Raw genomic sequence first — 16,222 nt, 5'->3', positions numbered from 1 at the left:
TCCCGAGAATTAAAAATACTAATTCAACAACCAGCAAATATATCGTTATCACTCTCCTCTTGAAAATTTGATAGAACGAACAGCTGAACCTGGCACCTCTACCAATACATATTGTCATATGAGATAGAGCAGTAAGCTCACTAATTGATGATAGATTCGTTGTCTTTGTTTAATTCTCTCAAGGTGAATAATTCAAAATTGCAAGTATGAGCTTTTTAAAGAGAGAGAAGCCTAAGAACCAGGCAGCCAAACAAAGTGAAACGGCGAACAGGAATACAGAGTCAGGAGATGAAAAAACTGAATTGCTGCGTCTGGCATCGTTAAGTTCACAGAATTCGAACAAGAAGGAAAATAGCCCCTTTACACCCAATTATTCACAGGAGGAAGCGCTGGATCGACCTCCTAAGAAGCATTCTGTGGGTTACTCCGAGGGATACAGTCCTCGAACATCTGTGGTAGCATTAGGAGGTGGCTCCTCTGAATCCCAACAGCGACCACCTAATCCATCGGATCAGCTCCCACCTAATCTTCACCATCACCATCATCATGCACATGCACATGCACCAAAAATATCTGCGTTAGCGAACCCAATACGCCCAAAAATGAAGATGAAGAGTGGATCTCTTCTTGGAAAATTGATATATTCGAGTAGAGGTGATGCGCCATTGCAACTCAATACTCCTGGGAGTAATGCAAGCCGAGAAAGTGGTGTTGATGTTCCTAGCAGTGCAGAATCGAATAAGCCAGCTCACGTAGCGAAGAGAAAGAGCTCTCAAGGAAAATCCTTAACTCGTCATAGGTTTAAAATGCCTTCCATATACTCGGATAGTGTTCATAATGAAGATTCTGAAACAGCCGATGTGACTCTGCAAAATTCGAAAGATGAGTCTGTGGCCACTAAATCTACAGAGGAAGACCCATTTAATAAGTCATCTCGATCATTTAGTCTCTATATGGACCCAGAGGAAATGCAAGGAATTGTAAAATCTCCTGACGCTTATAGGCGACCTTCAACATCTTCAAGACGATCGTCAGTAAATACACAGGATGATAAGCCTCCGAAATATACCGCAAAGAGATCAACAAATTCGCTTGCAACTTCGCAGAATCAAGATAAGTCCGCGTGGAAAGCGCCAGATAGTTGGGACGTCAAGTTTGATAATTTGAACGCTAAAAAGTTTGAAGGACTGTCAGCGTCCGAATCCGATTCTGACGACGAGAAGAGTAGTGAAATCACCGATACTAGTGATGTAACAAATGAGGCTTCTGACGATCACACGAGGCATAAATCAGCAACATCCGACCTTTCTGGCGGTGTGAGACAGAAATATAACTTACCAATCTTATTCGGATCTAGGGCCTTCGATAACATAAAGCAAGAAGTGAAAGCGAAAGGACCAAACCACATTGTAAGAGTCTTCAAAGAAGACAACACGTTCACTACTGTGCTTTGCCCTCTTGATACATCGACTGCTGAACTTTTAAGAATCGTACAAAGAAAGTTTTTTCTTGATTCTATTAATAATTATCAGATTACTGTACACATTGGAAACTTTGTCAAAGTCTTGGAGCCTTTTGAGAGACCTCTTAGAATCCAAATGGGTTTACTTCTACTTAGTGGTTACCTGTCCAAAGATAATTTAAGTATCATTGGGCGAGAAGATTTGTCCTTTATTTGCAAGTTTGTCATGCAAAACATTCACTTGAGAAACTTGACACATGAAGAAGAGGCAATGCTTTCGAAAGATTATGTTGATGTCAATATTTCTGGACTTGACTTGAAAACTATTCCAATCATATTTCATCAACACACTTATGAAATAGAGAAATTGAATGTTGCAAATAACCCTTCCATTTATATTCCTTTGGATTTTATTCAGTCCTCAACCAACTTGAATACCCTTATTTTCTCGAATAATGGGTGCTCTAAATTTCCTATAAATTTCTTGGAAGCAAAGAAGCTCACTAATCTTGACATGGAAATAAACTTCTTGGACGAGTTACCGTCCAAAATAAATTATTTGGAGAATCTTACCCATTTGAAGTTGAACTCGAATCAACTTTCTACGTTACCTAAATCATTTGGTAAACTTGTCAATTTGGTGTCTTTAAATCTTTCAACTAATTATTTTAGAAACTTTCCAGAACAAATAAGCGAGCTCGTGAATTTAGAGGACCTTAATTTATCCTACAACAATCTATCATCCATACCTGAATCAATGGGTAAGTTGGTTAATTTGCGAAAGTTGAATTTATGTACCAACAAGCTCTCCAAATCCTTACCATCTTGCTTTTCGAAGTTGACTTCTTTGCAAAGGTTAGACATTCGCTATAACTCTTTATCATCAGTAGATGTGCTTGAATCTTTACCGAATCTTGAAATTGTTCACGCATCGAAGAATAATATATTCACCTTTAGTGATAAAATGGAAAGTTTAAGGCTTCTTAACTTTGACAGAAATCCGATCACTAACTTCAAATTTGAAAACTTAATGCCTGTCTTGACAGTCCTAGATCTATCAAAAGCAAAAATAACTTCTCTTCCTTCAGACTTTATTTCCCGAATCAATAATATTGAAAAATTGATTTTGGATAAGAATCATATTGTCAGCTTACCAAATGAGTTAGGTTACCTAAGCAAACTTACCTTCTTGTCTATTTATGGTAACAACTTACAATTGTTACCATCAACTATTGGGCAATTGACTTCCTTGCAATATTTAGATCTACATTCAAATAATTTGCAGGTGTTACCTGATGATATATGGAACTTGAAGTCTTTATCCGTCTTGAATGTATCATCAAACATCCTTTCTGGACTCCCCAAGCCTCCGCTTTCTGTTGCGAAAAGAATATCTTCATCAGCAAACTTCAGAAGCTTTTTCTCAAGTGCCAGACTGACCCCTAATGCTACTCCCGATCAATCAAGAAGGCCATCGGTATTCGTAGACAATCTGCAATCTCCGAAGTCGCATGGCACGGACATGGATGATACTAACCCTAATACTTCATCTATCCAATTTCCTAGTACAACGTTTTCGATGGCTGATAGCTTATTAGTCTTAACTTTGGCAGACAATAGGTTAACTGATGATTGCTTTGACTCAATTTCATTCTTGCTGGAATTAAAGTATTTGAATTTGTCCTACAATGACATTGTTGAGATTTCTGAAGGAGCCTTCAGAAGATTAACAAAATTAACTGAGCTATACATGTCTGGTAATGAGTTGACAACTTTGCCTGCTGATGATTTAGAGGCTTTGAAAGTTCTTAAATTATTGTTTCTCAATAATAATAAGTTGGTCTCTTTGCCTGCGGAATTGAGTAAGCTTTCTGATTTGGAGCATTTGGATGTTGGTTCTAATCAACTTAAGTATAATATTTCTAACTGGCCATACGATTGGAATTGGTATTGGAATAAGAATCTAAAGTATTTGAATTTTTCAGGTAATAAAAGATTCGAAATCAAGCAAAGTCATATCAAGAACCCAGAGACTGGGGAATTCTTTGATAGCTTACTAGTTTTGAAGGACCTTAAAGTCTTGGGCCTCATAGATGTGACCTTGACGACTACTGCCGTTCCAGATCAAAGTGTGGACTTGCGGATACGAACTACGTCATCAGAATTACCAAATGTCGGTTATGGAGTTTCTGACTCGATGGGTGTGAGAGAAAACGTCTCTAACCGTGATGTTTTTATCCAAAAGTTCAGAGGAAATGAAAACGAAGTCCTCTTATGCACTTTTGACGGCAGAAATGGTGTTCCCAATCAAGGACATAGGATAGCTCAATTGGCTAGGCAAATCTTTGTTCCAAATTTCACTAATGAGTTGAACAAACTAAAGCCTGAAGAGCAGGTGCAAGATGCGATAAGAAGGACTTTCTTGTCTTTAAACAGAGAGGTAAATGGGATCTTATCAGCAAAGAAAAGTGGTGGCTTTACTCCAAACCCACAAGCTTCTGGCGATATACTTGACTTGAGCTTTACAGAAGATTCTAATCCTGGATGTTCTATCACCATGGTGTATATTTGCGGTAAGAAGCTTTATGTGGCAAATATCGGTGACACAGAAGCCCTATTATCGAAGAGTAATGGTGAATATGTTCTATTGACATCAAAACATGACCCAACTCAGAGATCTGAATTTGAAAGAATAAAAGCGGCTGGAGGTTATGTTTCGGGTGATGGGGCCTTGGATGGTATGTTATCAATATCTCGAGGAGCCGGATTCTTCAACTTTTTACCACATACCCATTCAGGTCCCGATATAAAGGAAATAGCCTTGGCTAATGTAGATGACATGATAGTCGTAGCTACGAATGTATTGTGGAATCAAATATCTTATGAATTGGCTGATGATATATTAAGGCAAGAAAAGGACGATCCAATGATTGCTGCTCAAAAGTTGAGAGATTATGCTATATGTTACGGTGCCAATGATAAGGTTGCAGTTCTTGTTTTAACATTGGGAGAACAAAAATCCAAAAAATTTGGTTCAAATGCTCTTTACAACAACCTAGGAAGAGAAAGTGAAATATTTGCTTCTAGGAAAAGACGTGACAAGATTCAGCCAGGTGATTCTAACTTGAGAAGGTTAGAGGAAGAAATCGACCCCCCTGTTGGAGAATTGGCATTAGTTTTCACAGATATCAAAAACTCCACATTGTTGTGGGATACCTATCCGGTACCTATGAGATCAGCCATAAAGATTCATAATTCAATTATGCGTCGTCAATTAAGAATTGTTGGTGGTTATGAAGTCAAGACGGAAGGTGATGCCTTTATGGTTTCGTTTTCTTCTCCGACTTCTGCCCTTCTTTGGTGTTTCAATGTTCAACAGAAATTAATGGCAGCAGACTGGCCAGCAGAGATATTGGAAACGGATCACTGCTGTGAAATCACTGATGAGTATGGAAACATTATCTTCAGAGGCCTTTCTGTCCGTATGGGAATTCATTGGGGTGCACCGGTATGTGAACCTGATATCGTGACAGGTAGGATGGATTATTTTGGACCCATGGTGAATAGAGCTGCGAGAATAAATGCTGTTGCTGATGGAGGTCAAATCTGTGTTAGCTCTGATTTCTTGGATGAAATGAAGTCATTGTATAAAATCCATGAGTCTATAGTGGATAAAAGGGCCACTTTAAGTGAAGCGTATGAAGGCAATGTCAGGGCCGGTGAAATCATTGAGAAAGAAATTAATGCTCTAGAAGAAATAGGATGTTCCTATTTCGATATCGGTGAGAAAAAATTAAAGGGTCTTGAAACTCCTGAGCTGATTACTCTTGTTTATCCAAAGAAGTTGGAGATGAGATTTGAAATCTTTCAAAAGAGCTTCAAAAATGAAGATTCACAAGCTGGAAGTACCAGAGTTATCGGCACATTGCCAGTTAATGCCATTTACAACTTGCGTGACGTTTCTTTACTGTTGGAAAATATTTGCTCGAGATTAAGTGGAGGACTTAAAGACACCTTTGAGACTCAACCTCTGGATGTCATAACCCAACATCTTAACTATGCCTATAAAGAAAAGGATTTCATAGCACTCCTTAATCATGTTACTACAAGAATTGAAAATTGTGTAACCAATTTGTACATTCGACAACAGATGGGGATCCTCCAAGGCAATCATGGTCGTATTGACTTTTGCTCAGTGAATCCAATTTACGATATAATGACTGAGCTTGCTGATTATCTTAATACGTTACAAGCTTTGAAGGCTGCTAATGAAGTTGGGCCCGATAGCATTGAGCCTTCGCCGTAAATAATTGAAATATAATTTTCCATAATAATTTTTATACTGTAGAAGGATATTCGAAGTGAAAAATTGAACTCATAATTTACCGAAGACGAAGTTAACCGAACACTTTAAAACGATTTAGAATAGAGTAAAGGAGCCTGAAGATATCATTATTAGTGTTCAGATTACATCTTCAAAGGTATTAAGATGTCATTGAGCAATCTGAATCATAATAGCATAGCTTCAGCGTCCGCAAAGTCATCAACAATTGACTTGGGAGTTCATGATGCCTCATATTCAAAGGGGCCATTAACGGTTCCCTTCATTCGAGAACAAAAGTATGGGCAATGCATAGGGGCTAGGGCTAGTTTATTGGAGGAATTGATAACGGAATCAACGATTGGACCCCCTAATTTGGTACATTGGGGCAAATATTATGGGATGAGGTCAAATCATTACTTGCATAACGAATTTGTTGTCGAGAGAGCTAGTCGTGAGGATAAGAGGGACGATGAGGGCTATGTTGGGTATTATCACTATGTCAATGGCTTGAAGTATGAATCCTTTGAGCGAGACATCGAGAATTACATCCTAGGAGCATTGGGAATAGAAAAGGAAAATGGTGATTACTACTTTAAGAAAAATCCAACGAATGAATCATTTGCTAGTTCAAGGAAAGAAATGATAGTGACATTTTGCTCTTATAATCTCTTTGATAAATCTGATTTTAGAGTGAGGTATGTCATAAATCTTAGTGGTTCGACAAAGAAGGTTGCAGCCCACATAGACATGTCATACCAAATCGTGTATTTCTCTAGTGGAACTTACGATAGGAATCGTAAGAATGCTTCATACAACGCAGATTCAGTTTCCAAGATACCACGAAGCTATTGGGAAGAATTGAAGGCTTCGGAAATCATCAGGTTATTTATTCAGTTAGATGATCCTTCGAGGCTGTTAACCGCTCTTGTTAGTCTTCCAGGTATCACAGAGACGAGGAATACGATTTTAAATGCTATAATAACCTTAGTCAATTTATTACCAAGAGGTACCAGAGCTGGTACTAGGCCATCTTTTGGTTCTTCTGTCGCTAGCGGTACAAAAAATGATTCCAAGTCAACCGACTATAGGAATTATCTTGTGGACTCTCTTCTTAGGTTGTGCTACCTAGATCCAAATGGTGACATAGGCAATTTCGCTATTGATGCTATCAAGAACAAGTATTATCAGAAGGAAGATGCGAAACAGTGGGACTACGTCATAGTGTTAATAATGAAAATTCAAGCTGGAATCAATAGAGAGCAAGATTTCTTAAATCTAATCCATAAGCATTTGAAATCTAATATTTATACCACTCAGCTGTCCTTGTTGTTATCTGAACAAGTTAAGTACCTCATATCAAAATCGAGTTATGATAAAGCTCTACTCGTGGCAAAGAAATGCGTTCAAATATTATCTTTAGACTTTGACAGTTGGTACTATTTAGCATTATGTTACGTTCTAGTTGGCGATTATAGAAAAGCACTATTAGTGATGAACCACATCCCTGTTGTCTTATCACATAAGCAAAAAAACAATGATATCGATACAATATCGGGCATAACTGATTGGTACAGTCGAACATTTAGTCATAGATTAAATTTACCAGATGAGACCATCAATGAAAATTTACTAAATTCTTTTTTTCCTCCACCAAGAGTTAATTCAAAGATCTATCAGAGGTATAGGACCAGCCCTGCTCCGCCAGTTGAGGTTGAAATGGGCTCGATAACAAAAATGTGGCATGATATGTTATTGTTCAATCAAAATTTGAGGCATCCAATCAATGGTTATCACTTCTATCAATCGCCTTTGATAAATTGTTCAGGAAAAGAATTATCATCCGTCGATCCTATGCTAATCAGAATATGTGGACCGTCGTCTGCAAAGAATTTGTTAGCTTCACATTCCGCAGGGACACCTTCTACTTCAATTCTTGATATTAATTACAAATCGACATGGGGAAGATGCTATGATCTTTTATCATTAATTATTGCACAAGTAGGCTGGGACGAATTAGTTCGTATTAAAGAGTCTTCATTTAGTGGAAAGGAATCCAATTCAAGTTCAAATCAAGCATACGTCGTTAACAATGACTCAAGCTCACTTCAAACAGCTTCATGTGATCCATGGCTAGATCAATTGTTCTTAATATTATATGAGGATTTGAGGGTAATTATGACAATACGCTCCAGGGAAAATCAGCAACACAGTGCTCTTGAGTGGGAAATGTTAGGCTTACTCGGCTGGAACGTAAAATATGGGATTAAAGAATCCATTGGCTCATTAATTACGAGTGTGATGGGAAAATCTATGGAGGGCCTTTTTGATTATTTTGGAACTGTGCAATTGCTTGAAATTTATGATGAGTTCGTGTTGAGTGACGTAAGTGGCTCTCATTTGGATGTCTATCACGACGTATATGATAATAAATTTTATGCTACAAAGCTTGCATTACAGCTGACTGGACAAGCATACACTGAGTTCGTAAGTTCTTTAGAAAATGATTTTTTGACACTCGATTTTATGCTTTTACAATTAATTAAATTGGTAAGTTGGAACTTAAGGTGGTATCAATATGCTACGAACTATTTAGTTATGAAGATATTGACCAAATTGATTTTCAAACATGATTCAATCTTCATAAGAAGCCAGTTGAAAATGATTGTTGAACAAAATAAAGCTGCAAATACAAAGAAGAGTCTGTATTCATTCTCTACACTCTTTGGATATACAACCCAAAAGAAACAAGTTGAAAAGTTTGAATTTTTGGAAAAGGACACCATTCTTGACTACCTTGAAGAGATGCTAACATGGATTGAGAACATAAAAGATTCAAACCCTTGAGTGTGGATGTAAATAGCTATTCAATACTTAATCAGTTTTCTTGGTAGAAGATGGCTCAACTTTCTTACCCAAAATCTTCTTCCTCTGTTTAAGCATATAAGTATATAACATATAGAAACCTGGGATATACGTTGCCATAATAATTTTCAAAAGCAAAGAATACCATGCTCCAACTTTGGATGTTGCTTCGTCCAATGATAAGTATATCATAAGCAACTCAGAACTTACACCTGTGGGGTATAACACCAAAAAGAATGAGTATCTAGCCCATGTCAAATAATGAGGTACCTTTCCTGGACCAGTTAAGCTCAACGCATAATAAGAATACCTGATTATTTCAGTAATTGACCAGCTCAAGCCCAAGGTTATATAGCACCAATGAGAATTCGCCGGTGAATCAGGCAAAAATTGGCAAATTCCATACACAATTAGCAACCTTGAAAATACCTGTACAATAGTAGTAAACAACGGTGATCTCACGTATCCAAATGCAGCATTGAAGATTTCAACTACAGCACACGTCTGAACTATAGTAAGTATCTTGTTAGTCTTGTCGAAGAGTATCGGTTGGCCCAAAAAGGTGCCCAAAAAAACGGTATTAAATAAAATAATAGACCATAATGAAGATGATATTGAATTATAAGCGATCAACCATTTCTTAGGATGACTTTCACTAGCAGACATGGCGAATTGAGTTGAGTATAGTATTAATGTGTAAAAACTCAACAAAAACTTTGATAGTCTTATGATTCAATATTCTACATTCCGGTTCTCACCGTCATTCCGGTTTGATGGGTGATGGACCGAATCTCATTAGATGCTCTATACATATATATATCGTTTCCTACCATAGAGAATAGCTTTATTCATAAAATAACGGATCTAACATATTGTTAATTTGATTTTGTCTTTATTTCTCTAGTGACTTTACTCAACTTTTTTTCTTGTTGCTTTGGGTAAAACTTTAGACCTCTGCTTCAACATGTAGGAATATAATATAAGAAAGCCAGGAACATACATAAGTAAGGCAAATACAAGGAAGTAAAAGTAGCCAAGGTTACCAAGAGAAGCAAATTTCGCCAGGCTCAATGAAAGGTAAACAACGGAAGCTTCACACACAAGTCCAACAGGATAGAGGACTAAGAAAGCTGAGTAGCGTAACCACATTAAAGGATAAGGAACGTGGTTTAAAAGTTTTGCAATGTAAAACCCATATCTGATAACTTCGGTAAGTGACCACGCAAGAGACAACCCTGAATAAGAAATATGGTAGTTCCCTGGACTGTCAGGGAGAACGTAGCTTACCCCTACCACAATTAAAAGTCTTGCCGAGAACTGCAAGTATAAAGTAGCGAACGGGGATTTGACGAGCCCTATATATGCATTCATTACCTCTACCACAGCATTGAGTATCTGTACATAGAACAAAAACTTGTGAGGAAAGCCATTTTTAGAATATGCTTTAATTGCTTCTGTCAATTTGTCTAAGGGGCTCTCATGAAACTTGAAGTTTGCTATAGTCTGAACCAAAATAATAAACCAAAGCACCACTGAAAGGGCATTGTACAGAACTAGATAGTATTTGGTGATTTTGTTCATTTGAAGGATAGTTGGGGAGAATCTGAGGTACGATAGTTGAACAAATATGAATAAAGATACTCAATACAAATTAGATTAGAAAGATTGGAGCGTACGTATACTCTGGGGTACAAAGAAAAAAAAAAAAAAACTTGCTGCAGGGACATCACCTCATCATAAGTTACGGTTCATATAATTATATACAAATTTACGTAGATCTAGTGCTAGTCTTGATACTTTTCAAGGATATGATTTAACCCTTTTTCATCATTGGCAAGGAGATTTTGATCCCAATCAACAACTAAAGGTGGACGAAATATGTCTTCGGCCTTAATATCAGCGTCGTCTTTTGTTATCAATGTGTTGAAGGCATCATATATCATGCTGTATTCACCTTCGTTAAACACTTTTAGGCCACTAGATGGCTGAACACCTTTAATAATTACATCATCAGGGCCAGAAGTTTTCCTGTCACTGAACAAAGGGTAGCATTGCTTTAAAGTGTCTTTGCTTGCCTTGTCCTTCAAGAACTTTTGAGATAATAAGACATATTGGTCATATGTTGGCATTTTGTCTTGCATCAAGTCGATTTGAAATTTGTTCTTCTTGTCATTCAACTTAAAATATGCATTATCAAGAAGTTTATATATCTTTGCAGAAGCCGGGAGTTTGCCATTATGAAAGATTGAAATGGTAGCCGGCGAATTCTGCAAGCTTCTGAAGAGAGACATTATTTTTATCAATTAAGATGATGAAAGTTCAAGCTTTTCAACACTAAATTCTAGGTAAAAGCAATATAACAACTAAGGGTCTGGGCCGAAGCATCCCGCTTGATAAAGGTTGCCCCATTGTCGCAATTTCGCGACATTATTATATTTGCGACATTGTAAGGAACTAATGATGATTTAGTATTTACTATTAATAGTCTCTTTTAACGTGGCTGGATCCTCCAGATATATCTCTGCATTTTATAAAGATGTGTCGGTTCATGATCTACAAGGGCCGTGAAAGCATGGTGCTTTCTGATTTGCTTACAAAGCCAGCGCATTCTATTATTAATCAGTCATTTGATTCAAGGCTAAGGCTTGATATGAGAAACCCCATTAACGGAGATGGTTTCGGGGTGGGCTATTATTCTTCCTATGATAGTCCCGGTATATTCAGAGCAATTACACCAGCATGGAACAACGTAAATTTAAATAATTTGTCAAAATGCACTGAGTCAAGACTTGTCTTTGGGCATGTCCGTGCATCAACCCAAGGTGTGTTGTCAGAATCAAATTGTCATCCATTTTCATACGGAAGATTGATGTTTATGCATAATGGTGGGATCTCAGCATTTGGAAAGATGAAGAAAAAGTTGATTAATAGTCTAGAAGATAAGTTTTTTTTGATGCTTGAAGGTTCAACGGACTCTGAGTGCTGTTTTGCATTATTTTTAAACACTCTATATAAGAAGGGATATGATCCAGAAGATGAATCCGTTAAGTTCACTCATCATATTATAAAAGAGGCATTATTGGTCACTATAGAGCTTCTTAAGACTTGGCAAAAAGAACTTAGCGATGAGCCTTCTTTAATGAATTTTGCTGTGACTGATGGGGAATCAGTTGTTGTTAGTCGCTATATTACTTCTAAAACAGATGAAGCTGCATCCCTATATTTTAGTGCTGGCTCAAAGTTCTTCGAATATAAGCCTGGCTTGTTTAAAATGGAAAGAATGAACAGATCTCAGGATGTAATATTCGTCGCCAGTGAGCCTTTGACTTTCGAAAGAGGAGACTGGATATGCGTTCCTACAAATACGGTTTTAACTATCACCCAAAGCAATACCGTGTTGATGCACCCAATTGAAGACGAATTTTATGATGGTGGAGCTATAGAGAGATCTAGTGGATTGGCTATGAGTAAGGGTTTAATTGGAGGTGTCCCTACAAAGAATAATGATTCGATTCCAGCTGATTTCACGATATCTGAAGTGCAACCTCTTTCAGAAGTGCCACCTTTACAACGAGAAGGCAGGAAAAGCGTAGCAGAAGTAGCATGAATAATTATTTAACCTTTAAATTATAGGTAGCTGTATATTAAAAGCCATTCCGGATTTTTTTTTCTTTTTACTTATTTATAAGAATGTTTGATGGAACTGCTATAAAATGTAACTTAACGGACTGAATAAGGCACAATGATAATAGTAGATGAAAAGATAAAATTATTCTGCATTTCATTGCTATTCGCTCTTGCTTGCAGATCTGGTTAGTCTATTATTGGAAGTGATCTTATTTATTTCGTCATTCTCGTCATCGATTCTAAGCTCATCGTCATCATCCGAACTTGAGCTCGAACCTCCGCTTGAAATTTCGTCATCGATGTTAATTAAAGAACCCTTGGAGTCATATAAAGGGTTAGATTTTTTGTAAGATAACCCATCATCATTAGGATCAATATATTCGTCATAATCGCCGTCGTCATCATTAAAATTAATGCTATTGTCATCATTATGATTATTATGACCTCTAGAAGTAAAAGAAGGTAAATGTGCATTTCTTCCTAAATCGTCCTCATTTGGTGATTCTACGCTTGACACGATTTCCGTGGAAGCAGTATTCGTAAGTTGCTGAGACATGTAATTACTAAAATGGTCATCGTCATCTTCTGACTCGGATTCGTCGCTGGAACTAAATCGATTCAGAGCTTCGCCTTCTCTTTGATTTTCATCATTTTCATCTGCTTCACCATCACCATCCTCATCAGAATCATTGGAAGCTCCTGGCATGCTTTCATCAAAACCACTTCCAGTAATATCATGATCGACACTAGGATCGAGGTTTAGGCCCGAACTAAATTCGGCCTCATCAATTATTTCTCCTGTTCCTTCATCAAATGTATTCGACATTTCATCTTCATCTTCCTCTCCTCCGCCCAAGATGGCATTATATTTCTCTCTCGTATCATACAAGATATGATTTACATAATCCTGCCAAGATTCTTCCTGAACTTTTTGATCGATTAATTCACTCAACGTGTTGGTTGGATAAATTTGAATAAACTTAACTACTTCCTCGGCAATTAAAGTCAAGTGACCCATATATCCCAACCTCAATCCATTATGAGCTTTTTCGTATTCATTGCACATTTCTTGACCTGCTATGATCTTGTTTGTTATATCACCCAGATGAAATATATCGATAGCTAAAAACTTATTGAAGCCAATATCAATTGATCCATTCAAAACTTGTTGAACAATGTCAAACACAACATTGTGTAAAAAGTTATTCCAAGGAAATTTATAAAACATTGAAGAGATTGTCGAAATTATTTGAGTATCATATAACGCAATCTTCAAAAAATCCCCAATCACTGGCTGTGATCTAATCTGCTCTTCAGTTAAGTTAGCATTAGCATGAGGTTCATCTTCATCAATATTTTGGTTATTTTGAATCAATGAGTCTTCTTCATCTTCCTGTAAGTTTGCATTGAAGGAATCAATTGTATCATTCGCATAATTGTCGTCTCTTTTGTTCTCATCACCAGGTAATGTGATTACTTCATTATATTTGAAACTAATCGGATCGAATTCTTTCATCTTATTTCTTAGCTCGTCTCTTTCCTTAACAACGTCAAAGCCCTTGTTATCGTTTAAAAGAGCCATGTTAGAACAATGAAGCAATTCGGCGATCAACTCACAAATTTTAAACCTTTCAAAACCCAAAGGTTCAATCTCTCCAAATGGTGTTTTCAATTTCTCACCATCTCTCTTTTTAGTCAAGAGACTTGCAAACTTATCAATCTTAGACCCGAACACCTTTAATAAATGGCCCAAGTAAATAGGATCTCTGCTTGTTGGAGGATGACTCTCTAATGTTATATAAAGCACAGGTAAAATGTCATAATCAGAGTTATTCTTTCTAATGATTTCTATAATTATCCCAACACCGTTTGCTAATGCATAGCCTCCTTTTAACATTATGTTACATAGACGATCAATTTCTTCATAAGAAACTAATTCTCTGGTCAATTCATTTGGTCCAATTGTTGAGTTGTCAGTCGTTGAATTTGCCGAAATAGTAATGAGTGCCTTTAAGAAATCAGCAGCAGATGATTGCTGAACTAATAGTATCTCTGGGTCCTCATCGGTTCTCTCAGAAGTATCCAAAGCATCAATCAAAAGAGGAATTAAATTCTGTTTCTGTAAAAAGTCTATTATGCCAGTTGAGTTGTCTGGTTTATCAGTAGAAATTAGTTTTAATAGGAAATCCATTAAAGGAGGGTTTGATAAATGGTTCATAAACTTTTCAACCAAGTTTGGCTGATTATCAACAAGATAGTTGATCATCTCATCACATTTCATGTCTAGCAAATGCTCCATAATTTTCATGAAATACGTCGAAAGACTCAACGAAAGAGGTGCCTTGGAGTCTAGGATCGACCAAAGTCGATTCAAGTTCTGAGTAGAATCCATGACCGTATCCGTCAAGGACCATACATCAGCACTGAGTATTTCAGCAGCCAAAGTAGCTCGCCTAGTAGCCCTTTCTTCCTCAAACTCTTCTTCGTCGTCTTGTTCTTCTTCTTCATGATCTTCGTCTTCTTCCTCTTCTTCTTCATCGTCGTCGTTTTCATCATCGAAATTCTGTTCTTTGTCCTTATCCTCTCCTTCGACATCCTGTTCTTCCTTCTCGTCTTCTTTTGATGAGTGTTTTGACTTTCCCAGTCGCTTGCTATTATCGCCGTCAGTCTCTTCGGTAAGTTCCGCGTCTTGTCCCTCCTTCTCCTTTAGTTGTAGCGTCGACAACTCCATGCTAAGCTCATCATCTATTACTCCATCTTGAATCACCAAGTCCACTAACATGCCTAATATATCATTATCTCGCAAAAACTCCAACAACATGGAGTTGTTCGATAACAACTCCTGTAATAGATCATTCTCATCCAACAATTTCAAGAGTACGTCGAATCCTCTGGCTCTCGGCAGCGCCTCCCTATCACTCTTTGTGGAGTAGTTCTCTAACAAAGTAGATATATTTGATAGGGAAGTGAACCCATTACTGAACTTCCAGAAGGAACCCGACATTTAAAATTTTTCTCTTAAATATTGTCCTAAATGAGTGAATGCGTCAAGATTTTTGCTGTTTCCGCAACAAGCTGCCACTGTATCAACTCTTTACGTCTGGCCTATGTCAGCTGGGCTCTATCAAGGTTAAACTGTTTGATTAATTGATGAATTAGCAACAATAGCCAGAAAACTTTTGTTTAGCTCTACCCAAATTATCGCCAAAAAGATCGTTGCCTTCATTAGTTACACAAAGTGCTCAACAGGGCAGTTTTCAACAATTTTTTTTAACTGACAAAGCCGAACACCAATTCAGATATCATAAATAGAAACTAACATGCTTCGTTGTATGGCAGGAAGGTTACAAATTCTTAACAGGAGGTTAGCAACTCCTAACATTCCACTCTTACGTGGGATGAGTCAGACGGTAGTAAGGAAAACAATAGGAAGTACGCAAAATGGTTCATCGACCCCGGTGAAACAAACGACGTTTCCAGATTTGACCGCTATGAAGTTGGATTCTAACGGTTCGAAAGATTTGTATGCTGTCTTCAAGCTCCATAATATTCCATTTTTAGTTAGTAAGGGAGACAAAGTGGTATTACCCTACAAACTTAAGAATGTTGAAGTGGGTGACCTGTTGGTATTGAAGCAAATCACAACTTTGGGGTCGCCCGAAATAACGTACAACGATGAAAATGGGATTTCAGATGAGTTATATGAAATTAACGCAAATGTTGTGGAGATCACAAGGGAGCCATATTACGAGGTTTATCGTAAGAAACAGAGATGCAGAAGAAAGAAGACATTCCCAGTGCAAAACTTCCAGACAATTTTACGAATCAGTGAGCTTAGGCTCAAATGATAACAGGGATATCTATAGAATTCGTATCTATTGTTCTCACATGCATTCATTATTGGTACATAGTAGTATAGAATCTCAAGTAAATAGCAAGCGTACCTA

At 37.3% G+C, this 16,222-nt stretch overlaps 8 protein-coding genes across 8 annotated transcripts; 4 read left to right on the top strand and 4 right to left on the bottom strand.

Moving 5' to 3' along the window:
* Positions 1-206: 206 nt before the first annotated feature.
* Positions 207-5,768, top strand: CYR1 (adenylate cyclase; the record flags this gene model as incomplete). The annotated part of the gene is made up of 1 exon (XM_062954203.1): positions 207-5,768. One exon carries the CDS (start codon positions 207-209, stop codon positions 5,766-5,768), a length of 5,562 nt encoding a protein of 1,853 aa, XP_062810929.1.
* A 183-nt stretch (positions 5,769-5,951) lies between these two features.
* Positions 5,952-8,630, top strand: CHS6 (Chs6p; the record flags this gene model as incomplete). The annotated part of the gene is made up of 1 exon (XM_062954202.1): positions 5,952-8,630. The coding sequence occupies one exon, from the start codon at positions 5,952-5,954 to the stop codon at positions 8,628-8,630; it is 2,679 nt and encodes an 892-aa protein (XP_062810928.1).
* Positions 8,631-8,657: 27 nt separating this feature from the next.
* PRCAT00004218001 (enoyl-CoA hydratase) lies at positions 8,658-9,314 on the bottom strand (the record flags this gene model as incomplete). The annotated part of the gene is made up of 1 exon (XM_062954201.1): positions 8,658-9,314. One exon carries the CDS (start codon positions 9,312-9,314, stop codon positions 8,658-8,660), a length of 657 nt encoding a protein of 218 aa, XP_062810927.1.
* A 243-nt stretch (positions 9,315-9,557) lies between these two features.
* PRCAT00004217001 (uncharacterized protein) lies at positions 9,558-10,229 on the bottom strand (the record flags this gene model as incomplete). Its single annotated transcript, XM_062954200.1, has 1 exon — positions 9,558-10,229. One exon carries the CDS (start codon positions 10,227-10,229, stop codon positions 9,558-9,560), a length of 672 nt encoding a protein of 223 aa, XP_062810926.1.
* Positions 10,230-10,432: 203 nt separating this feature from the next.
* Positions 10,433-10,939, bottom strand: PRCAT00004216001 (uncharacterized protein; the record flags this gene model as incomplete). Its single annotated transcript, XM_062954198.1, has 1 exon — positions 10,433-10,939. The coding sequence occupies one exon, from the start codon at positions 10,937-10,939 to the stop codon at positions 10,433-10,435; it is 507 nt and encodes a 168-aa protein (XP_062810925.1).
* Positions 10,940-11,184: 245 nt separating this feature from the next.
* On the top strand, positions 11,185-12,255 carry DUG3 (glutamine amidotransferase subunit; the record flags this gene model as incomplete). The annotated part of the gene is made up of 1 exon (XM_062954197.1): positions 11,185-12,255. One exon carries the CDS (start codon positions 11,185-11,187, stop codon positions 12,253-12,255), a length of 1,071 nt encoding a protein of 356 aa, XP_062810924.1.
* A 180-nt stretch (positions 12,256-12,435) lies between these two features.
* PRCAT00004214001 (uncharacterized protein) lies at positions 12,436-15,279 on the bottom strand (the record flags this gene model as incomplete). The annotated part of the gene is made up of 1 exon (XM_062954196.1): positions 12,436-15,279. One exon carries the CDS (start codon positions 15,277-15,279, stop codon positions 12,436-12,438), a length of 2,844 nt encoding a protein of 947 aa, XP_062810923.1.
* A 316-nt stretch (positions 15,280-15,595) lies between these two features.
* On the top strand, positions 15,596-16,123 carry PRCAT00004213001 (mitochondrial 54S ribosomal protein bL21m; the record flags this gene model as incomplete). Its single annotated transcript, XM_062954195.1, has 1 exon — positions 15,596-16,123. The coding sequence occupies one exon, from the start codon at positions 15,596-15,598 to the stop codon at positions 16,121-16,123; it is 528 nt and encodes a 175-aa protein (XP_062810922.1).
* Between the last annotated feature and the right edge of the window lie 99 nt (positions 16,124-16,222).

Source organism: Priceomyces carsonii, assembly GCF_900007245.1.
Source record: "Priceomyces carsonii strain CBS4050 genome assembly, scaffold: Debaryomyces_carsonii_scaffold_4, whole genome shotgun sequence".
Classification (NCBI taxonomy): domain Eukaryota; kingdom Fungi; phylum Ascomycota; class Pichiomycetes; order Serinales; family Debaryomycetaceae; genus Priceomyces; species Priceomyces carsonii.
This window is presented reverse-complemented; position numbering and strand designations above follow the sequence as displayed.